Source organism: Phascolarctos cinereus, unplaced genomic scaffold (genome assembly GCF_003287225.1).
Source record: "Phascolarctos cinereus isolate Bilbo 61053 unplaced genomic scaffold, phaCin_HiC Scaffold_2;HRSCAF=192, whole genome shotgun sequence".
Lineage (NCBI taxonomy): Eukaryota > Metazoa > Chordata > Mammalia > Diprotodontia > Phascolarctidae > Phascolarctos > Phascolarctos cinereus.
Genome location: NW_027555625.1, coordinates 122975918 through 123001356, shown reverse-complemented (window position 1 = coordinate 123001356; position 25439 = coordinate 122975918). Strand labels below are relative to the sequence as shown.

The window sequence follows — 25439 nt, the reverse complement described above, 5'->3', positions numbered from 1 at the left end:
ACCCCATCTTCTCCTTTCCTACCCAGTACCCTGGGCATCCTACAATCTCTCCTGCCTACATTACACTGCTGCAGGGGCTTCCTTGGTTTGGGCCAATAGAGCCATAACTCCTTGCTTTAACTCACATGCATTTTTCTAAAGCCTCTTTAAGCAGCATAATGCCCAGAGGGAAGAAGGAAAATGGTAGACACCAGTCTACCGGCCTTTGAAGTTTTGAAACTTGAAGCTAAACCAGGTACATGGACAAACTCGGGGTCAAGAGAAACTGGTTCTTAGACAAACTAATAGAGGAAGTCCTATCCCAAGTTCCTGTGATGAATTGTTAGGAAGGCAATGGTACCTGATATATGGACTCTGTATGTACGGGGCTAGGATGGGGAAGGAAGTCTAACTATTTTATTTTCGAGTTTTCCAACTCCTTCCATTGTTTACTTTCTTTACTGATATAGAAGCTACTGCTTACCAGTTAGAAAAAAAGGGAGTCCTCTGGACAGCCCTCCTCTATTGTGCTGCCAGTCTCCAGAATGGCAGACTTTTAGAATAAGCTCTCCCTAGTCTTCATCCTTATCCTCATCACTAGTTCTCATCAAGCAAATATTTAATGAGCTCCTATAAATTTTATGGCACCATACTGGTTGATATGGATGCAGGAAAGTCTAAAATAAAATCCCTGCCTCCAGAGTGTGTATGTGTTCTCTCTCTCTCTTTCTCTCTTTCTTTCTCTTTCTCTTCCCCCTCTCTCCCTCTCCCTCCCCTTCTCCCTCTTTCCTTCTATGTAGATATACACATGTGTTATATGTCACATACATGCAGTGCATATATAGTATATACATGTGCACTTGTACATATATGTACACATGTATATTAAATAAAAAATAGTGCATACTCAATGCCAAATGGATTACAGACAGTAAAAGCTATGGATCACAGAAGATAGAACTAAAATGTACTTTAGATATAATTTAGTCCAACACCTCCCTTTTGCAGATGAAGAAAGAGAAAGTCACATAAGTAGTCAATAGATAAGCCAGGATTTAACTCCATATCTTCTGACTCCAAATGCCATATGAAATGCCACTATACTATAGGAGTGATCACTGCAGAATAGGGAGATCAGATAAGGCCTCAAGAAAGAGAAAAGACTTGAGTTGCCTTGAAAAAAGGGAAAATTAGACAAGTGGAAAGGCTACAGGAAGCCTGGAGAATATCAGTTCCCCAGTTGGAACAAACCATTTATTCCAGCCCCTTAGGCATAGGACAAGATTTGTGGAGAATGTGGGCCACCTAGGAATTGAGAGAGAAAGTATTTAGGCACTAAAATTATTCAAGGTCACTGTGAACAAAGAGAGAGGTTGGGAACTGAAGCTCATCAAGCCTGTTTTGTGATTGATTAGGACAGAAGGAAGTGTTTCTATCTCTCCAGCCTCTGGAAATCTCCAGCCATTCATTCATTCTTGTGCAGAATACTGTCATGGGTTCCAGAGGAAATAAAAAAACAACTTAGAAAACACAAGATCCTTCAGTTCGGAGGACTATATATTACACTATCTGTTCATAATCTAATAGGAGAAAGTAAGACAAATATATTACTTTTATTTATGTTGTTCTTTTAACTTTTCAAAAGGATGTCCACATAAGAACATAAATTTAGAGCTAGAAGGGAACGTGAAGTTCATCTACTCCAACTTCCTCCCATTTTACAAATAGAGAAACCAAAGTTCAGAGGTCTTAAGTGACTTGCCCAAGGTCATAAACGTAGTAAGTGGGTAAGCCAGTATTTGAATTCATGGCCTTTGACTTCAAATCTACTTCTCTTATCTACTATACTACATTGCTTCCACATATATTATCTCATTCAATCATCACAACAACCCTGTCAACCAGAGATGATCCCCATTTTACAAATAAGAAAATAAGCCCAAAACAAAGACATATGCAGAATAAAAATGAAGGGCTAGAAACAAAAAGAAATTACTATGTATCAAGTGAATTCAAAAAAGCAAAGCCAAACATTCACAATGTAAAAAAAGTATAAATTAGGAAACTACATTAGGCTAAAAGGAAGCATAGACAAATGAATATCAACATTAAACCTATATACTCTAAATGACTTAGCATCTAAATTCATTTTAAAAAATTAACTGACCTGTAAGAGGACATAGAAAATAATACAATATTGACAGAAAATTTCAGTATCTCTCTCTCAGTTTTGGATAAGTCTAATAGAAAGGGAAATAAAAGGGAAAATATAGAATTTTTAAAAAGCCAGATTTGGGGCAGTTTGTTGACTCAGTTAAAACTTTATCATTGTATAGCATTTTTTAATATTAATCATTTGGGTACAGACTTAGATGGTGTCCTGATCAGCTCTGAAGATTAAAAAAAGCATGGGATTGGTGGCTAATTCAGTAGGTGACAAAATCAGGTTTCTAAGAGACCACAATAGCCAAGAATTATATGTGAAAACCAAAAAAAAAAAATTATATATATATGTAAAGGACAGATGTAAAGTCCTTCATTTATGTTAAAAAAATTTAGTTCCACAGGCATAGAATAAGGAAACATAGCCACTCAATAGCAGTGATGTGAAAATAAGGAAGGAGTTTTAAGTGACTACAAACCCAATATAAGCAAACCCTGTGACTTGGCAGCCAAAAAAAGTATAGTGTAAACTTAGACATCGCCAGGAAAAGTATGGTGTTCAGAATCCAGGAGGTAAATGAAGGCTCCATTATACTCTTCACTGGCAGGAGGTGTAGTATTGTACTGAATTCTAGACACAGCATTTAAGGAGGGAACAAAGAAATAGACTTTTCTAAAAGATGAAGAGATTTGATACTATGTCACAGGAGGAATGATAAACATAGCAGAGGATGTTGCCCTGAGAAAGAGAAGACTTAGGCGGATATGATAGCATTCTACAAATATGTGCAGGGCTGTCATTTGGAAGATCAGAAAAGAAAAATTAGAGGTAGGTTGTGGCTATTCTGCATGTCTCTAGATGGCAGAACTAGGGCCAATAGGTATAAGTTAGAGAAAGGTAGATTTAAGTACAACATAAATATTTTAACAATTTGAACTGTTCTAAAATGGAATAAGGGGACCTATGAGACAGTGAGTTTCCTGTCACCAATGGGGATGCTGTAAAGAGGATTCCAACATTGTGTAGGCAACTGGACTAGTTTCATTTCAATTAAGTTCAACAAACTTGATAAAAAGAGACCTTGAAGGTCTCTTCCAGATCTAAAATGCTGTAATTTTAAGTCAGTGGTCAAGGCAAGACTAGAACCCAAACTGATTCCTAGTCTAGTGGACTTTTCACTATGCCTCACTTGTAGTAGCCACAGGCAGTATGGTGGCTTGGAGTCAACCTCCCCATCCCAAAGGATGAGGGGATATACAGTGCTGAAAACAACAGGCATTTTTATTTGGAGTGTTTAAGGAAAGCCTATGTGGCTTAACTGAAGACACCTAAAAGAAGACCGAAGGGAAATCAGGAGGTAAGAATGGATAGAAACCAGGGTAACATTTACCCCCGCAAAGTTTGGACAGTAGCTAACACCAAACAAGGACAACTATCCACTCCTCCTTCCTTGAACTGGCACCTCCAAATCAGAATAGGAAAGGGTAGGGAAACGATCAAACCAGGAATGTCATTGGGAAGTTTCAGACATAGTGCTCTTCAAATCCTAACAGAGCATTCCCATTCTTTAACTCAGCATGTGCAAAACTGAACTAATAATCATCTTTTGCCCCAAACCCTCCCCCATTTCAAAACTTGCCTCTTACTGTTGAGGGCATTGCTACCATCTTCCCAGTCACTGAGACTCACAGCCTAGACATTTCATCCTTGACTTCTCACTCACACCCTCATATCTGTTCTGTTCCCAAGACCTGTTGATTTCACCTTTATAACATCTCTCACATTGATCCCCATCTTTCCTCTGACACTGCCACCACCTGGGTACAGGCCCTTATTACATTAAACCTAGACTATCTCAAAATCTGTGTTTGGACCCTGCCTCAAGTCCCTCCCCACTCAGCTGCCAAACTAATGTTGTTATAATGCAGATCTGACCCTGCCACTCCCCTACTCTATAAACTCTAGGGGCTCTCTGTAACCGCTAAGATCAAAGGTAAAATCCTCTGGTTGGCATTTAAAGCCCTTCAAGACTTGCCCCTCTTCTATCTTTCCAGTCTTCTTACACTTTACTGTTCCCTGCCCCACAGGCACTTAGTGATACAGTGACATTGATGGCCTTACTATTCCTCAAATAAAACACTCCATCTCCAAACACTGGCTGTCCCCATGAATGAAATGCTCTGCCTGCTCATCTCCACCTCCTCACTTCCCTGGATTCCTTCCAGTCCCAGCTAAAGCCTTTCCTGATCCCTCTTAACACTAGTGCCTTATCTCTGTTGACTATCTTCAATTTATCCTGTGCAGTATATATACATTTTTGTACATAGTTGTTTTCATGTTGTCTCTCCCTTTTGATTTTGACCTCTTGAGGGAAGGGATTTGTCTTTTGCCTTTCTTTGCATCTCCAGTGGTTAGCACAGTGCCTGGCAAAGACACCACTCACTAACTAGAACTCCTAAATCTATCTTCATTCTTCAGGGCAGCTCAGGCATCTTGTGGGGGGTGGGTCAGAGCAGCTCTTATGTTTTACAAAGAGGGGTGGGAGCCTGCTCAGACAAGTCTGATTGGTTTTCCATCCATGAGGTCACAGGTGGGGAGACCCCAATCAGCTAGGAAATTGAATATTTCTTGCTTAGATGGTTCCAAGTATAGTTTTCAGATAAAGCAAGTGCTTAATAAATGTTTATTTGTTTGATTGATTGATCAGATATGGGGGATTGGGACAGAAGGGAGGGTGTGTGGCTTAAGTACAGAAAGTTTGTTGAATAGGGAAATAATAAGCTGGGGGCTCGAATGGGGATTTTTCTAGACCACGACATTATAGTGTACATGTATGGACCTGTACTTCTGTTTTTATTCCTGACACTATACTTTTAAGTCATTTTCAGGATGCTTTACAATGTGGAGAAAAAAGTTAACTTCTCCCACAGTGAATTTCAGCAAGGAACTGGTGAACTTGCTGTCCTTTAAATTCTGTGGGATTAAATATTCATTCTTCCTGACTGAAGTAATTAAGAATTGAGGATAACTGTTTTACTGATTTCAGTGGTGAGAAAGGGAGAGATTAGCCATAGGAAGACCAGTGGGCAAAAGTTACAGGAAGGAAGATCTTGTTTCAAGATAAGGAAGAATGATAGATCTTTAAATGGGTTAATGGCTGTCTTGAGTGAGTTCCATACCATTGAAAATGGTGAAGCAGAGCCTGGATGACCAACTGTTGGATGTTATGGAGGGTATATGTCTGTCCACCTCTAGGTTGGACTAAATGCCCTTTAAGGTTCAACTCAAATTTCTATGATCCTCTGATATTAGTCCTCCTCCTTGTGAAGGAGGCATTGTAATGAAAGGAGCATGGATTCAGAGGATCGGGGTTCAAATCCTTCGTATGCTACTTACTACTTGTATGACTTTGGGAAGTTTACTTAAATCAATCAACAAGCATTTATTAAGTGATGATATTTACCAAGCACTGTGATAAACCCTGGGAATACAAAGAAAAAGCAAAAAGATGCTTACATTCTAATGGGGGAGACAACATACATAAATCAGAATGTTTAAGATAATTACTAAATAGATGGAAAGCAACCTCCCATTGCAGGGCTTGGCATGACTATCATTAGCAGTTGAGGGAACCAAGAAAGGCCTCCTGGAGGAGATGGTGCTTGAGCTGAGTCTTAAGAGAAGTCAGGGATTCCAAGAGAGAGATTCGAGGTGGAGTGTCAGGTGCAAGGAACAGCAAGTAAGCCAGGATTGCTGGTTCACAGAATGTGTGGAAGGGAGTAATCCTAAAAAGATTAGAAAAATAGGAAGGGGCCAGGCTGTGAAAACCTTTAACAAAGTACTATAATTTTGATCCTTGAGGTAACAGAGAGCCAGTAAGGATTATTGAGTAAGGGGTGACATAGTTAGACCTACATTTTAGGAAAACCACTTTAGCAGTTGAGTGGAGGAAAGATTAGAGTAGGGAGAGACCCGAAAACAGATTGTTGCAATAGTCTAGGCAAGAGATGATGAAAATCTGAACTAGAGTTGTGGCTGTGTTAATGGAGGGTGTATTTAAGAGCTGTCGTAGAGAAGAAATTACAAGATTTGTCACCTGAATAGATATGATGAGTGACAGAGATCATAGTTGAGGATGACACCAAGGTTGCAAATGGGTGAATGGAAGGAAGATTCCAGAAATTGGAAGTTCAAAAGAAGAGACTGTTTGGGGAAAAGATAATGAGTTTTGTTTCGGACATCTTAAGTTTGAGATGCCTATGGGACAACTAATTTGAAATGTCACTTAGGCAGTCAGTGATGTGGGACTGGAGCTTAAGAGGAGAAACTGGACAGAGATAAATAGATCTAGGAATCATCTGAATAGAGATGATAATTGTGCCCATGGGAAGGAGATGAGATCACCAAGTGATGGAATATAGAGAAGAGGGCCCAAGATAGAGTCTTGGGAGACACCTGGCATAAAAATCCAGCAAAAGGGGCTAGGTAAGAAAACCAAGAGCCCTGAACCATGAAAACCCAAAGAGGAGATAGTACCTAGTAAGAGAAAGTATAACTGGCAAAAATGCTGCTATGGAAAAGTCAAGAGTAATGATAGAGAAGAAGCCATTATATTTGGCAATTATAATATCACTGGTAACTTTGGAGAGAGCAATTTCATTTGAATGATGAGGTGAGAAACCAGACTGTAGAGCAGGGGTTCTTAACCTGGGATACATGATTTTTTATTTAATATTTTGATAATTATGTTTAAATATAATTGGCTTCCTTTGTAATCCTATGTATTTTATGTTATTCATTCAAAAATACTATTCTGACGATTCCATAGGCTTCAACAGACTGCCAAAGGTGTCCATGACACCTTTGTATCTCTTATCATTGGGGTTTAGAAGAGATTGAATGGAAAGAGAGAAAGTATAAGCACTGATTGGAATGAGCTTTTTCAAGGAGTTTAGCCATGAAAAGGAGGAGAAATGTAAAACAATAAAGCTGTCAGGCCTGGTAGGATCTAGAGAGGGTTTTTTAAATACTTGGGCATGTTTTTAGCGACAGGGAATGAGTGGTAGGTAAGGAGAGATTGACAATTAAAGAAAAAATAGGAAGACAGAGGGGGCAATCTGCCATTGAAGATGGAGTGTGGGGAATCAAGAGTACATGTAAAAGCATACTTCTAAAGCAGAAAAGCAACCTCATCATGGGAGGAATAAAGAAGGAGATGGGGGAGGGGAGACCTCTCTGAATCTTATTTCCTTCATTTGTAAAATGAGGACATTCCCTAAATGATCTCTGAGGTCCCTTTTGACTCATACCTTGAGCAGATGCCCACCTTGTCTGCCCCTAATCCCTACTGTTTTACTCTTCCTTCTCCTTGCCTCCTGGACTCTGTGTATTAGCTAAATTGGACACCTCTGTCCTCCAAACATGCCATGTTTTCTCCCTACACTATGCATTTACTCACGCTGTTTCCTATGACTAGCATACCCTCTTTTCCCTCCCAACCTGTTGACAATCTTAGGAGATCAATCCCATCCAATAAAGCACAACTCAATTGGCATGTCCTCCAGGAAGCTTTTCTTAATCTTTTCGGTAAGGAACATATCCCTCTGCCTTCACCTATCTAATGTATTTATCATGGTTTATTGTCTGTTACAGTTATCTATTCATGATCCATATCCCAACCAGAATGCAACCTCTATGAGGGCAGAGATCATGTTTTATCTCAACTTTATACCCTTCCATAACACAGTATTCTGCACACAGTGGGTGCTTAATCAGTATTCATCTATTGTTTTAAAGACAGCCTTACCTGTGTTCTCTAATGCTCTTCACCAGAATAAGAAGTGAAAAATCCATTTGAGGAAAACTTGCCACTGTCTACTCTCTAGCTATTTTTCTTTTCCCCTAGAGGGTTGCTTCAGGCAGAAACTTTCACACAAATGTAATTAATTTGCACATTTTAAAATTCATAAAATGGAACCCTAGCCATTGACTTCTCCCTTCTGATCCTTTCATCTCTTCGCTGGGCTGCTTTTTTCAAGCATGCATGGCAGTGCCCTCCCTTTTCCTGTAGCTCCTCTTATGTTCATTCCCTCTTTTCTTGGTGGGAAAGGCCCTGAACTAGGCAGAGAGTGGCACAGATTGGGCTGGTCCTGGTTTGGATCCAAACTATCACCTGCATGGTCCCCTGCTACCTACTGACATAGGTATCAACCCCTTACTGGCTGTTCTAGGCTGGTATGTATAAATTTGTAGACAAGAATTAAAAGTAATTTCTCTTTCAGGGACTCTCTCACCTGGATAGGCTACATGGCAAGGAGCCCATGGTATGGATGAGATTTGGCTCCTTTTATCCTAAGCACCCTGCGAGCCAGTTTGCCTTTTCTCCTGCTCCAGAAGAGTAATGGCCAAATCTATCACCACTACCCCATACCCCTTTTTACCAAAATGTGAGAAATTGTGGCCTGGAGTATGCCTTTCCCCATTTCTCAGTATCCTCATCTCTGAGACCAGGCAATCACCCTGAGCTGTGAGGCTGCCCACATGGCTGTAGGGTGCTTTGGAAACCAGGGGTGAATGCCAAGTTGCACTTGTGTCTTATCACCCAGCAGGTGTCCTGGTCACCAAGGTGGAGTAACTGCAATGAAATCTCATGGGTTATGTCTCTTTTTATTTTTTTGAAGGTGATAAGAAGACTGAAACAAGTAAAGCTGCTGATGAATCCGAAAAGACCATTCCAGAAGGAGTAGTGGTCAATGGAAAAGAGGAAGACCAGACAGTAGAAGAAGCTCTCAGCAAAGGAATGAGTCAGATGACTACCAATGCTGACACAGATGTGGATGCCTCCAAGGAAAAAACTGAGTCAGTCACCAGTGGTCCCATGTCCCCAGAAGGCTCACCCTCTAAGTCCCCATCCAAGAAGAAAAAGAAATTCCGAACCCCATCCTTTCTGAAAAAAAGCAAAAAGAAGGAGAAAGTGGAATCCTGATTTTCCCACCCTCAGGCCCCCACTTGCTTCTCCTTCTTTCCTGCCCCTTCCCTCCCCCTGTCTCTGTCTCTGAAAGTACAGAGCCACGGAAGGATAGAGTAAGATGTAGACTTGTACAGCTGGAAGAGACCTTAGAATTCATCTAGTACCATCCTTTCAGTTGACAGAGGAGGACACTGAGGCTCATCAGGGGGAAGTGACTTGTCCAGGGTCACATACTAGTTAGTGGCAGAGCCAGGACTAGAACCCAGGTCTTTTGATTCCCGGTCCAGTGTTCTTTCTACTGTGGCAATGCTGCCTAGCTGCAAGCTGCCTTTGTTAGAATGGTGCCCGCCAATACTGAGCCAAAGGCTGGAGAGCAGGAACGGCTCTCAACCTCTCACACTCTCAAGCTAAATGTGAGAGGGTGGGAGCTTTCCCAGCTCATAATCTACTCTCTCTCTCAGGAACCTAGTTTCCTATTGATATAGCTGTAGCTAACAGAAATCATTTTGTCTTTCTTCATTTGGGGTTCCCATCACCTCTGCTTGAGGACCTAAACACACTTTTCTGTACCCTAAGCAAATGTTAATTTTCACTTTTCTATTTGTAAGGGCTCATTGTTTGGTCTGTACTTCCCTGGCTACTAGACCCTGAGCTCTAAGGAAAACACCTCTTTTCATAATGTGTGTGTGTGTGTGTGTGAGAGAGAGAGAGAAAGAGAGAGAGAGAGAGAGAGAGAGAGAGAGAGAGAGAGAGAGAGAGAGAGAGAGAGAGAGAGGGAGAGAGAGAGAGAGAGAGAGAGAGAGAGAGAAGGAGAGAAGGAGAGAGAGAGAGAAGGGGAGAGAGAGAGAGAGAGAGAGAGAGAGAGAGAGAGAGAGAGAGAGAGAGAGAGAGAGAAGAGTGAGCGTGCACCCTGGCAAGAGTTGACAGAAATGAGTGGAAGAGTAAAGGTATCTGAATTCAGGGAAGATAAGTGGGACTGAAAGCTTAAGCATCTGCTTGCTCAACAACCAAAGAATATCATTTTGGTTTTATTAATATGAAAAGGTCAGAATTTCTTGTCCCCTTGAAACTCTAGAGGTTGAGCCCACATCTGACAAAGGTGGAGGGCAGGGGAAGATGCCCCATCATGGAGGGCAGAGATTGGGGAAGCCTAGGACCTCTGCTTGATTTTGGATTTCAGAAAATGAGGTTGGATGTACTATCCCTTCCTTGTCCTACAGGGAAGGCACAAGTCTTACCTCCCCTAATCAATATTTGGTTGTTATGCTGCCCTTGGGGATTGAGCCCTGCTGGTTAAAGATCATTTCCTTTAAAACCAGGACCCTTTGTTTATAAGACCAGAATCAATGTCCTTCCATTTAGTAAGCTACCTGTCCCCCCCCAGGTTATCACTAGGTCTGAGAGAAATTACTTTGGATCTACCAGAGATGGAAGGGTTCAAAAGCCACCTGAAGCTAGGCAGCTTAGGCCAATACTGGGGAAATGCTTCAATCTCCCCACCATTTCTAAAAACACAGCCTATATCCTCAATCCATTCTAGGACCTGATAAAAGCTGCAAAGTTGTTTATTTTTTAATACCAGCACTACCTTTTAAAAAACATTTTGTCATGGGGCATTTAATAAAGGAAGCTCTAGGAAAGAGGTGTATTATTTTCCTTGCTAGGCAGTGATATTTAAGAAATCTTCTACTCTGACCCAATTAGTATTAAAAGAAAGAAAGGAAACAACCCACCAAATCTACAAGAAGATTTTTCAGTACCAAGTGCTATTGTTAGTTTAGAATCACTATTGATCTTTACTCTCCTGTTTAATAAGAACAGGAAATGGAGTGAGTAAAAAACTCCACCTGACCTCCCTGGTGAACTATTGGCTCACCATGCTGTCAGTGAGAGAGATGCTAATGATAATACCAACATGCAGTTGTGTCCTGGTGAGCAACAAGGGCTTCTTGGCTAAATTAGAGGTTAGCAGTGAAAGCTCAGAATGGGAGTCTGAATGAGGAAAGGTGATTTTGTTTCTTTCTGTGGTCATATGAAAATCAAAGCCCTTCATGTCACTAGGAACCCAGACTCCCAGATACTGCTTCTTCGGGACAAGTCCTTTCAGATTCAACAAGAGATGAACTCCTCTATGTTGACCAAGTGACTAGAGGGAGTCCAAAAACATTGGAGAGCAGACATGCCCATCCTTGGAATCATATTCACAGAATCTGAGCACTGGAAGGGACCTCAGAGGTCATCTAATCTAAACCATATCTGCACATAATCTAAACCATGATATCTCTAACAAGTGGTCATTAAACTTTCTCTTGATGATCTGTTATTGGAGCACTTACAACATCCCCCAAATACCCCATTCCTCTTTTGGATAGCTTAAGTTGATTGAAAGTCTTTTATCAAGCCAATATGTCTTCCTTACATGTACATTATACCCCTATAATTCTCTCCTGTTGTTCCTAGGTCTGTAGACTGGGGCCAGCCAAAACAAATCTAACTCTTTGTCCACACGACTGCTTTCAAAATATCTGTAGATAGCAATCACAAATCCCCTAGGCCTTCTCATCTCCAGACTAAATAGAGCCAATTCCCTTTCTTTTCTTTTTAAAATAGTAGCAGGTGCACATGTAAGTAAATATACTGGTTTTAATCCCCCAAAGTCCATACAATGTGACTAGAATGAAATGCCTTATAATAAGGCCATTTTGGAACTTCAGTAACGTGGGCAGCATAGCATTTTAGGGGACTGAGTGTTTAACTTGGAGTCAAGAAAGATATGGGCTTAAATCCCAAATTGACAATTAACTGTGTGACCACAGGAAAATAATTTCAAATCTCTGAGCCCCACTTTCCTCACTTAAAAAATGGGTTTGATAATGCCTGTAATACCTCACAATATCATGAAGTTCAAATCAGTCAAAACGTAAAATACTATGTTTATAATTATAATTATTATAATTATTAAGCCCCATTGGATGTGGTCCAAGAATGAGCTGTCTCATGCTAACTTTTGTTCTATATCAGAGAGCAAAGTTCTCATGTGGAATCCATATCTATAAGGTTCTGAAATGTTCAAAATGGAAGAGACCTTATAGTCTAATACAATCCTCTTGTTCTACAGATGAGGAAACTGAGGCCCAGAAACATTCTGACTTACCCAAGTTCACAGAGCTATTAAGTGGCAGAACTGAGATTTGAATGCAGGTTTTCCATTTCAAGTCCAGGTGTTCTTTCCATTTCCCAGTGCTACTTAGGAGAGCGTTTTAGTGAAGAGATAGAGGAAAGTGTCAGAAAAGTTGAAGGTTAGTATAACTATTTCCTGTTCTATTTGGATTTAAGGCAGAAAACATCAAAATATCTTTCCAAACACCTTTTTAATTTGCCCAGTGGAAAAGGTATAGTCCTGTCCATAAAAATAAGTATGCTTTAGGGTAACAGGCAGTGTGGCTGTTTTTTCCTTTACTTCTAGAGGAAATAATTCTGAAAAGAATTCGTAGGAGGAGGATCGATGATTAGTTTTAAAATGTTATCAGTTCATATATGGAGTAGGAAAAAGAAATGAGGAAAAAAATCATTCTGACTTTAAGTTAATATCATAGTTATTTAGTTTCAGAGAGTACCTGGCTGAGCACAGAAGTAGGCAACATAGCATAGATCACAAGATATGGATTTGAAATTAAGCTCAAAGGTCATCTTGTTCGACTGCCACTCTACAGAGGAGGAAACTGAGGCCCAGAAAAGATGTGGAAGTTGCTCAAGATCATATAGATATTAAGCAGCAGAGCCAACATTTGAACACAAATCTTCTGACTCCAGCCCTAATGTTCTTTCCACTATATCATGGAGAAATCAGTGAGAAAGAGAACATCTTCAGTATGCTGCTTCCCTGGTATTTCTGTTCTATCCTTTAGCTAACTGCATGGATCATTTAATCTATAGAAAGAGCCCTGAATATGGAGCTAGAAGAGCTAGGTTCAAATTCTGGCTCTTCTACTCACTCCCTGTGTGACCTTGGACAAGTCACTTAATGTCCCTACGTTTTAGTTTTCTCACCTATAAGATGCAGGAGTTGGACAAAGTGACCTCTCTGGTCCCTTTCAGCTTTATATCCATGATCCTTGACCTATCCCTAAACTTTCGAAAGGAAGCCTCTTTGAGGTGGCATTTAACGATAGCTATGCCTAGGCAAATGCCCAGGCAAGCTCTGCTGTAAGGTTGGGCTAATTTCCTAGAAATGAATTAGGCAGACACCGATTTCCCACTCCAACTTCTAGCTCGATCTCCTAGCCTGACTTTAAGGCTCTCTGGAGCCTTTTGGTTTATCATAATTTTTTTTTTAATTGTGGCTTTCTGCCTCTCAGTCAAGTAATCCACTTATGCCACTTCTTCCTCCCAGTTCAATTGAACAACCAAAAACAAACAAACAAAAAAACCCAACCCTACTATAGAGTAGTTCCTCTACTATAGGCATAAGATGAATGTATTTAAATCATTTTGGGAAATACTAGAAAGAATAAAGAGATGATTTTAACAAACCCCACCTTTATAAACAATTTGTTATGCCATAGATTCTTTTATATTTGAGGTCAAATCATGTAACCCATAAACACAGGGATCAAACAGGATTGTAAACTTGGAGCTGAAAGGGACCTCAGAAGTTTTCTATCCAACTCCCTCAGATAAAAGATGAGGAATTTGAGGTTTAGAGTAGCTAAGGGACCTGCTCATGGTCACAGAGAAAGAGGGAGAGCAGAGATTCAAACCCAGATCCTCTGACTCAAAAGTTTGCCTGTCTTTTCATTGCACAAAGCTACTTCCTCATATTTTTGTAATATGGTAAGCCAGTCATTTAGAGGTTATCCTCCATACAAGCATTAGAATAGGCCATCATAAGGTTTGTCTGCTCAGGGGCAATGGGTGTGTGTGTGTGTGTGTGTGTGTGTGTGTGTGTGTGTGTACACATGTCACAGAGGGAGAGAGAGACATTTTGTTTCTTTAAGAATAATTATTTATTAATACAAAGTATCTGTACAGTGCTTTTTGATTTAGAATTACATTATTTAACTTGATCCTCACAACAACTTTATGAGTTAAGTAGGGCAGTAGTATTCATCCTGTCTTAACGGATAAGGACATTGGGGTTCAGAGAGGTTCTTTGACTTGTCCAAGCTCAGACAGCCAGCAAACAGCACTTGGAGCTGCGGAAAGTCAAAACTTCCAGATGAAGATTCTGCTAATCACAAATTTGCCCAGGGACATATGCAGCATACAGTTTGCGTGCTTAGCTTTGCCATTTCCCAATATGCTTATTTTCTGCTGTAGCTCCAAGCCAAATATAACCTATTACATTAAACCCATATGTGTTCATTTAAAGTCTTTTAACTAGGAACACTGCAATCATATTCCATTATATTCGTATGCCACAATTTGTTTAGCTACTCCCCCCAAAACCTCTCATTTTATACAGGAGGAAATTGAGTCCTAGAGAAGGGAAGTGACTCACCCTAGGTCACACAATTGATAGTAGAACTAGAAGAAGCCTGTAAGTAATAGATCTGGATTCTCCATCCACCACAATTTGAAAACTGATGGGGCAACTCTCTTCTCCACTGTTTTGAGTATTTTGAAAAGAAACACTTGACTTAATAGAAAATTAATAAGCATGGACTTGCTCTGTAATTACATGATATCTGCTCACCAGTTATTCATTTATAAGTTTACATCTGTGCACAGTTAACACTTGTGCTGCACAATATGTGAAGCATAAATAATGATGTAATTATTCCAAAATAACCCAGCAATTATCTGAACAATTATATATTGGATTGCAGTTATTTGTGCCAGGATAAAGAAAGGGTTACAAAAGCAGAGTTGTAGCATAAATGAATTGCCTTCAGCTCTGTTGTCATCTCATGTGGAGGACACGTGTACCTAGAAATCAATGGGTAAATTTTAGGCAACCCATCCTCCTATTCAGTGCAGAAAGGAACTGTCAGCGTTTTCTTCTAAGTGATCTTGGAGATTTGGGATTCTCCTTTTAAGGGAGTCCATTTGAACAGCAGTGAGGAAATGCATCTATTCATTCCTGGGGTGGGGGGAGGGAAAAGGACAGGGATTTTTAAAAAGTTTTCATTAAAAGTCACATGCCCTGAAAGCTTTGTTCCAAAGCTCTCATTTCTCATCAAGAAGGTTAAGGGCAAGAGGACCTGGGGAGGGGTGGAAAGCACCTCACAATTCTTGCTATTCATAAAGAAGGCTGGTGTACGTATACTTCAGTGGGGCATCTGATTGGCTTATAACAAGGAGCAATAAAGAGTTGCATGCTTTGAAAATAGTGATAAGTTTATAAAGATCATTTTGGAGACAGGAACAGCATTTACCTCATATACACAGTAGCATAGGCACTAGACCTGAGCCTTCATTAATATAGGGGATTCACAGATGAGGAAATTCCCTTTACCAATGTAAGCCAGCACCTTCTCCCCAATTTACATCATTAGAGCACTTAAAGGTTAAGTCTATTGCCCTGGATAACACAGCCAGTATGTACCAGAAGGAGGACCATGAATTCCTGGTTCTTAGGCTAGGCTCCCTAATTATTACACCATGCTGCTTCTCATCACATAGTAACCTTGATAAATACCTGTTGGGTAAAACTGAATGCAGCAGAAATGACTAAGCTTTTCCAGTATAGAGTTTTTATGTTTTCAGGTACATAGTTTAACGCTTTAAATCCATGTAATAAGAAATGTTCATGTAACGGGATCCCATTGTTTTTATGAATTCTATAAAGAGAAAATTTCACCGCCACCACCTCCACACACACACACACACACACACACACACATACACACTGGCAGAAGTTTAGAAATGTAAAACTTGGAACTCGGACCACTGACCACTTTGATGCTGCTTTTTGAATGACTGGCATTCCCAGGCTTGATACATATTTACTAAAGGGAAAGCAAAGTGAAAATAGCTCATCTACAGACCTTGGACAAGTCATGGAATTCCTTGGGCCTCAGTTTCCCCAGCTATAAAATGAAAGGGCTGGACTAGATGGCCTCTGAGCTCCCTTCCAGATCTATAGCTATGATTCAGACTCAGCAATTTCAGGAAGATTTAAAAACAGGAAAAGGAAAAAAAAACTATCACAGCATAACGGAGGAAAACTAGCCAAACAAATCCCTGGGACACAAAAGCAATTGTAGACTCTTCTGTTCTTGGCCTAGAGGATCCCAAAGTGGGCTGAGCACCACTATCAGGAGCTTTAGGGACCATGAATCTTACACTTTCCATTTGATGCTCAGCCTTGATAAATATTAGAAATTGTGATAATTGGCCATTGGAACTGGAAAGAGCCTCAGAGATCACCTGGTTCAAAAACCCTCATTTTACAGATGAGGAAACTGACTTTCAGAAAAGGGAAGTGACTTGTCGGAGGTCACATGAATGAGCAGTGGAATTGGGATCTCTACCAAGTTCCTGGAACTCCAGAGCCAGGGATCTTTCCACCCTATTACACCATCACTTCAGTGATAATGATGGAATCAAGACTGAGCACTGAGGTAACTGGAATTAGCATTTCAGCTAGGGGAAAGGGAGGAGCACAAGCATTTTCTGATTGCCCCAATATCTGCCAGTTCTCCCTTCCCTCCACAAATTTTACTCTTGCGAGCATAACAAAGGCTAGTTTTACTTTGGCAAAGCCCTTAAATTTCTCTCCAGATCTGGAAACAGGTGGAGCTGCCGAAAAGAGAAAGAGAGGTTATATCTACATCAAAATCCCAAATTCTCATCCTCTGAGGGGGAGCTACTTTGCATATATAGCTTTTCGATGGGTTCTCTGTTAGAGTGAAACTAATGGATTGCAGCCACTGGACTAGGGCTCAAGAGGGCCATGGGGAAAAGTGGCAACATCTTTACAACTTTGGAAGGACTCTTAGCAGATGAAACAGACTCCCAGGGTCCTCCCAACTCCACACCTCATGCCCAGCCCAGGTCTCCAATCCCATCCAAAGTTCCAATGTTTTCTCCTTGTGGGTTGCTCTATCCCTATCTCCTGCAATACACACCTGGTAACTTCTTGGTGTTTTGGCCTTTCACCAGAAAGGAAAGGAAAATTGAAATGGACAGAAGCCAGGGATCGCCTGTGCGGTGGTTAAGCAAAGCAGAGTAAGTCTAGGGTACAATGTTCTGTATAGTTATTGGGCTGTTCCAGTGAAATGTCTGTGTCTGACAATCGTGGCTTCAAAGTGCTATTTAATGTCTCCACTTGTACATATATTCTCTAAGCTTGGCCTTTTGCTACTATTGTGAAGTTTAAAGTAGGGGTTCCATGTACATACCTACAATTTCAACTATTGAGATGCTTGCACCCTGTATCTTGGCATTACTGCTGGCAAACCATCCTGCCTTTCTTTGGCATGTCAACATTTTCGGAATAATGGTGACATGCAGATTAATGGTTGGTCTCTTGGGATTTTACTTTGCAATTTTATATATACATAATATGACTATATATTTACAGTTTGGTTTTGTACAGTTTGGGGGTTTGCATCTCCAAGCACCAATGCTGTCCTGCTATTTCCAAGAGAATGTTTTGGAATCACTGTCTGAGCCCTCTCACTTTGCTTGTGTTTGAGTGTCTCATCCAAGGGGATGTATCCTTGCCTATGGATTACTCCTACTTTGTGTGCTCTTCTCTCATGAATGGATATTACCATATTAAACATAATGTTCTCAGCCTCCTCCTCTGTAGGCCTCTTCTTTCACTGGGCGTTGTGGCAAACACAGTGAGGCCAGTGGTCAAAACAGCACCCACCAAGTGCTGCCTGTCTTCATAAAGCTATTTCCCCCCTCCCAGAGAAAGTACAACAGAATATATCCAAGTGGACAAAGACAACAGAGGCTAGAGAAAGAACTATAGACTGAGATAGTCAGGGAGGCTTCCTGAAAAAGGTAGTACTTGGGCTGGATCTTGAAGATTAGATGGGCTCTGGAAAGGTAAAGAAGAGAAATAGATGTATCCATGGAAGAGAACATCATGAGCATAGAAAAAGAGGCAGGAAAGAACAGGATGAAGTGGATGAGACATTATGGGAAGAAAGAAAGATCAGGAAAGGGGAAAGGAAAGACAAATCTTGGCTCCCTTTCAGCCCTGGATCCTCACAACATCCAACACTCAGACAATGATTCCAGCAAAGCAACTCCTATACCCCACTTCCAGTCCTCCTGATGTCAAGAAATACAGGATTTAGCACGAGGAGAAATCTCAGAGATGACTTAGTCCAAACCTCCTTATTTTACATAAAAGGAAACTGAAGCCTAAAGATGATAAATGACTTACCCAAGGTCACACCTATTCATGGAAAGGCATAGAATTGGAGGGGACCTCAGTGGACATCAAGTCGAACCCAAACCCCATGATAACCCAGAAAGTGGTCCTCTAGCCTCTGTTTAAAGACCTGTTGGTGAAGGCTAACCTACTATGTAATGGGGCAGATGATCCTTTTTTTGGCCATCTTTAATTGTTAGGAAGTTTTCTTATATCAAGCCTAAATTTATTTCTTTACCACTGTTTCTCCTGGTTCTGCCTTCTGGGACTAAAGAGAACTAGTTTTCTCCTTACACATGGCAGCCTTACAAATACCTGAAGATAGCTCTAGGCTATCTTCATCCATTCCTCCCTCTTCATCCATTCATTGAGTCAATTTTCATATGACATGAACTGTAGGCTTTTTACCTTCCTTGGCCTCCTACTAAACTGTGGCACCTAAAACTGATCAGGAGACTCTAGATGTGCTCTGACCAGGGCAGAGCATAGTTGCAGGGGTTCTTACCCTGAGATCCATGTACCCTGAGAGTTTAGGTGGGGTTCACAAATTTGGATGGGGAAAAATTACACCTTTATTTTCGCTAATTGAAATTTAGCATTTCCTTTAATTATGAATGTAGGCAACACAAGTTATTCTGAGAAGGGGTCCAAAGGCTTCACCATAGCAGCAAAATGTACATGACACAAAAAGGGGGTCAGTACTCCTGGTATAGCAGGTCATCTCCTTATTGCTAGAAACTATGCCTCTCTTAATGCAGCCCAACATCACACTGGTGTTCTTGGCTGCCAGAGAGTGAGTAATACAGCAAAGATTCAAACACAAGCCCTCCAACTCCAAATCCAGTGCTCTTTCCACCAATCACAGTAAAACATCCGATATCCACTCCCCACCTGAGGCTTAGGTCAGAATGTCTTTCTGTCCTGGATTTAGTACCTGGTAGTTCTATAATCCCTTACAGCCTCATCCACTCCACTGACTCTTTGGATGTTCTGACCCCACTGCCTCTACCATTGGTTACCCCCTGGCCACCTTACTAACCAAAAGATCTTTTAGGAGCTCATATCTGAAATTCACTTGACATCTGTTATATAATGTCAAATCTTGTCAGCTTAACATTCATTTATGTTTGTCAACACTAATAGCATAGGCTCTTTACTAAAATCCTCCTCTGAAACCTCGTCATGATATGGAGTACAACCTGAGACCTTGAAAACTATGCCAGTGGAGTACAAGCTGACAGGTCCTATGGGGTTAGAAAGGCTTTGAGGACAGGATTAACAACAGACAGAGTTATCTATAATCTCAGCAACAAAAGGTTGGCCACTTCATTGGAAAGCATAGTAGATTTAAGTCAGAGGACACATGGTCGAATCTCATTCTTTCTAATTATTATCTGTGTGTCCTTGGCCACAATTTCTCTGGCCCCAGTGCCTCAGATGTAAAATTGGGGATGGGGTGAGTTGTACTAAACTGCCTTTCTGGCTCTAAATCTATGATTCTGTGATTTAGGTGATGAGTTTTTCTGGCCACAGCAACTCATGAAGATAGAGGAAATAACCATAATGATGAAATCATATAACTTTTGAAATACTGAAGTACCACACTGCACAAGAAAGGGGTTTCTGGTAACTAATTTTAGGAAACTTATTAGCCTAGATGAAAGCACTCTAGGCCTTTGGCCAGAGGTTCCCATACTATGATTTCCCAATGATACTTCTTTGGTGGGGGAGATGGCAAAATTTTCCTAAGTGATGCCCAATAGCCACTCCATTCAATTCAACAATTTTTTTATTGAGTGATCATTCTGTGCCAGGTACTGGGCTAGTCACCCAGAATACAATAGCAGAAATAAAATAGTCCCTGTGCTTAAAAAGCTTATGCTCTCTTGAGAGGAAACATGTAAACACATGAAGAAAATGCAAAATAAATACAAAGCAATTGAGGGGGGAAGCTCACAATTGGGAGGGATCAGGAAAAACCTCTGGAAGAAGATGGTGGATGAGCAAAGCCTTGAAGAAAGTTGACAAGTATACAGATCTAAAGTGTTGGGGGGCTTGAGGTGGGGAGGTAATATATAATAAACCTGGAAAAGTAGGCTGGAGACAGATGGTGAAGGGATTTAATTCCAAACAAAGGGGTTTATATTTTATCCTAGAAATAATAATGGAGCCAACCAAGCTTCTTGAGTAGGGAAGCAACGTGTTCAAACATGTGCTTTAGGAATATCAGGTTAGCCACTGGATGTAGGGTGGATTAGAGAAAAGAGAGGTCTGAGACAAAGAAACCAGTTAGGTAGCTACTGAAGCAGTCTACTCAAGAAGTGATAAGGGCTTGAACTGGGGTAGTAGCCATGAATGGAGAGAAGGGGATAGATGAAAAAAGTGTCTGGGAGACAGAAGCATAGATCTTGGCAGGTGATTCAATATGGAGGGGGATGGCAGGTGGAGTGAGAGTGAAGAGTTGAGGATGACTCCTAGATTTCAAAACTAGCAGGTGGAAGAATGGTGGTACGGAAATTTGGAAGTAAAGAGAAGGAGTTTAGGAAGATAATGAGTTATATTCTGGACATGTTAAGTTTGAGATTCCTATGGGACATCCAGATGGAGATTTACAGCAAGAAGTTGGAAACCCTGTCAAATTGGAGCTCAGGAGAGAAATGAGGACTAGATATGTAGATTTGAAATTAATCTTAAGAGGAATGAGAATTGAATCCATAGAAGCTGATGCTGTGATCAGGGGACAGTATACAAATATAAAAAAGAAAGAAAAATAGGCTCCAATTCTGGAGGGAGGACAAGGATGATGATCCTACAAAGGAGACTGAGAAGGCACTCCCAGACAAAACACACACACACACACACACACACACACACACACACACACACACACACAATGAAGTTAATATGAAAGGGGAAGCTATTACCAAGGAGGCCTTTCCTGATTTCCACCCTTCTCTCCATGTCAGATTACCTTCATCTACTCTGTATGTATTATCTATATACCTGGTTATTTGCATGTTGTCTCCCCAACTAACATGGGAACTCCTTCAGAACAGGTCCCATGTTTCTGCCTTTCTTTGTATCTCCAGGGCTTATCATAGTACCTGGCACATAGCAATCAATTAATAAATAAATGCCTATTGAAGCTACCTGGAAAGGAATCCCTTCTGTTACATCCCCAATGAGGGACTACCAAGCCTTTGTTTAAAGACCTCTGGTGCTGGGGACTCTGCTATGTACCAAGACAGTCTCTTTTACTTTGGGGCTGTTATAATTGTTAGGAAGCTTTTCCTTATGTTGAGCTAAAGTCTATTTTTCTGAACTTCTTGCTCTGCCAAGCCTTGGCCTATGATTCCTCCCACCATTTGCTACTTTCACTCCTCCTCATGTGCAGCTGAATAAAACTGGAAAATCACAAAACTGTACATACATTCATACATAACATACCACTATAAATTTATGTTACATAATCTCAACTGGGTCTTCAGTACAGCAAGGCAATCCTTTTATACATCCCTAACCAATTCACTATCCCACTCATCACAGTGACTTTTCCAAACCTCTTCATCCCTCTTAAATTTCCTATGTCCCCCTCTCCTCCTACTCTCTCATCTGAAAACCTTGTCTCAATTCACTGAAAAAAATTATCATTCACCAACAGCTCCCTCTTTTTCCCTCCTCCTTATCTCATATTGCTCAGGTGCTTTCCACTATCTCCTCTTTCACTTCTGCCTCATATGAAGAGGCAGTCCTTCTTCTTACCAAGGCAAACTACTCTACATGTAAAAAGTGAGCCCATTTCATCCATCTTCACCAGCATCTTGCCCTCTTTATCATCCCCACTCTCACTAATCTTCAGTTTCTCCCTATATACTGGCAGCATCTCTCCTGCCTACAAACATGCCCATCTCCCCACCCCATCCCCTTCCTCAAAAAGAAAACAAACATGACTCGGTTGGTCCATCCCGGCTAGTTATTACCCAATAAACTCCTTCAAAATGACATGTGCAGTTGCTGCCTCCTTTTCCTTTCCTCTCCCTCCTTCTTAACTCTCTGCAGTCTGGCTTCTGATGTTATCACTCAACTGAAGACATTCCCTCCACAGTTACCTGTGATCTCTTAACTGCCAAATCTAATGACCTTTCTCAGTCCTCACTCTTCTTGACCTCTCCACAGCCTTTGATACTGTTGGTTACCCTTTTTCTCCTTAATATTCTCTTCTCTCTAGTTTTCATGACACTGCTCTCTTCTGGCTCTCCTACCTGTCTAACTGCTTCTCCTTGGTTTCCTTTTCTGAACTTCATAGAGGTCCTGTCCACTAACCAAGAGTATCCCCCAAGTCTCTGTCCTTGGTCCTCTTCTCTTCTCCTATACTATTCATTTGGTAATCTCATCAGCTCCCATGATTTCAATGATCATCTCTATTCTGATGATTCTCAGATCTATTTATCCAGCCCTAACCTCTCTCTCCTGACATCCAATCTTATATCCCCAGCTGTCCAACAAGGATCTTGAACTGGATATCCTTAAACTTAACATACCCAAAACTGAACTCATTATTGTTACCCCCAAACCCTCCCCTCTTCCTAATTTTCCTGTTACTGTGGAGGGTACTACCATCCTCCTAGTCATCTAGGCTCAAGATCTACTTTTTATCCTCAACTCCTCACTACCTTCTGCTCCATATTCAATCTGTTGTCAAGTCCTGTCAATTCTACCTTCATAATACCTCTTATATATGCCCCCTTCTCTCCTCTGACACTGTCACCACCCTGATGCAGGTCCATATCACCTCATACCTGGACTACTGAAGTAGCCTGCTGGTGGGTCTTTCTTTCTACTTTAACTTTCTCCAAACTCCAGTCCATCCTCCCTCAGCTGTCAAAGAAATTTTCCTAAAGCAAAGGTCTGACCATGTCACCACCCTCTCCTCAATAAACTCTAGTGGTTCCCTATATATGAAATATCTATCTATCTATCTATCTATCTATCTATCTATCTATCTATCTATCTATCTATCTATCTATAACATATATAGATATATATAATATCTATTCAATCCTGTTTGGCATTAAAAGCCTTTCATAACTGGGTTCCTTCCTAGCTTCCCAGTCTTGTTACACCTTCCACTGTCCTCTCCTGGAGGTGATCCATTGACACAGGCCTCTTTGTTGTTCCTCAGAACAAGACTCTCCCTCCCAAGATGTACTGTATTTTCACTGGGTATCCCCCATAAATAGAATACTCTCCCTTCTCATCTCCATCTTCTGGCTTTGCTAGCTTTCTTCAAATCCAAACTAAAATCCCTCTTTCTACAAGAAGCTTTTCTCAAACCCCTTAAATGCTAGTGTCTTCCCTAGGCAACCCGATGGTAGAGTGGAAGCATTGCTAGACCAGGAGTCAAGACCTGAGTTCAAATCCAGCCTCAGACACTTGCTAGCTGGGTGACCCTAGGCAAATCACTTAACCTGTCTCCTGTTCCCTCAACTGTAAAGTGGGTGTGTTATTAGCACCTACCTCAAAGAGTTGTTGTGGAGATCAAATGAGATATGTGTAAAGTGCTTAGCACAGTGCCTGGCACATAGTAGGTGCAGCTTAAATGATTGTTCCCTCCCCTTCCCCTGAGATTATCTCCAATTTATCATCTCTACTGGCTCATTTCCTACTGCCTATAAACATGCCCATGTTTTCCCTATTCTAAAAAAACCTCTCATTTCATCCTTCCATCTCCAATAATTACCGTCCTGTATCTTTTCTGCCCTTTGTAGCTAAACTCCTGGAAAAAGCCATCTACAATAGATTCCATAGAGACTGTTCTCTCTGAAGTTACCTCTTATTCTCTTAGTTGCCAAATCCAGTGACCTTTTCTCATCCTCATTTTCCTCTACCTCACTGCAGCCTTTGACACTGCTGATCACGTTTTCCTTCTTGATACTCGCTGCTCTTCAGGTTTACAGGACACTATTCTCTCTTGGTTCTCCTTCTACCTTTGTCTGACTGCTCTTTTTCAGCCTCTTTTGCTGGATCTTCCAGAGTTCTGTCCTGGGCCCTTTTTGTCCCATTATATTACTTCACTTGGTGATCTAAGCAGCTCCCATGGATTTCACTACCATCTCTATGCTGATGATTCTCAGTTCTACCTATCTTGCCCCAAACTCTCTGTGGACTTTCAATCTCACATCTCCAACCACTTTTCAGACATCTTGAATTGGATGTCCAGTAGACATATTAAACTAAACATGTCCAGAAAAGAACTCATTGTTTTTCCCTCTAAATCTTTCCCCCACCTTCCTATTACCATAGAGGACAACACCAACCTCCCGGTCTCTCAGATTGAAACCTAGGAGTCATCCTCCATTCCTCACTCTTTCTCCCCTTCCCCATATCCAACCTATTGCCAAAGGCTGTCGATAGCAACATCTCTTGAATACACCCCCTCTTCTTGTCTAACACTGCGCCACTCTGGACTACTACAATAACCAGCTGGTCGGTGTGCTTGCCTCAAAGTCTCTTCCCAGTCTAATTCACCTGCCATTCAGCCTCTAAAAGCGATTTTCCTAAAGCACAGGTGTGACCATGTCACAATCTTCCCCCTCCCTCCAATAAACCACAGTGGCTCTCTACTGCCTCCAGAAACAAATCCAGAATGCTGTTTGCCATTCTAACTTCATAACCTAGCCCCTGCCTACCTTTCTGGTCTTCTCACACCTTACTCTCCTAACATCTACTCTTCCATTCAGTAACACTAGCCTCCTGACTTTCACAAACAAGTCCCTCCATCTCTCAGCTCTAGGCATGTTCTCTGGCTGTCCCACGTGCCTGAAATGTTCCTTCTACTCCACTACTGACCTTTAACTTCCTTTATATCCCAAATAAAATCCCATCTTTTACAGGAAGTATTTCCCAATCTTAATTCCAGAGCTTTCCCTTTTAAATTATATTTTTATTGATCCTGTTTAACAGCTTGCTTTGTATATCTTTTTGCACGTTGT

The 25439-nt window shown here is 41.0% G+C and overlaps 1 protein-coding gene across 3 annotated transcripts in view; it reads left to right on the top strand.

Moving 5' to 3' along the window:
* ADD2 (adducin 2) overlaps positions 1-9891 on the top strand; it is a 166639-nt gene extending 156748 nt beyond the window's left edge. For all 3 annotated transcript variants that reach the window (XM_020985313.2, XM_020985312.2, XM_020985314.2), the window contains one exon: positions 8824-9891. In XM_020985313.2, coding sequence (XP_020840972.1) covers positions 8824-9128 — 305 coding nt within the window. In that variant the 3' untranslated portion in view covers positions 9129-9891. The remainder of the gene's footprint in view (positions 1-8823) is intronic.
* The last annotated feature ends 15548 nt before the right edge of the window (positions 9892-25439 follow it).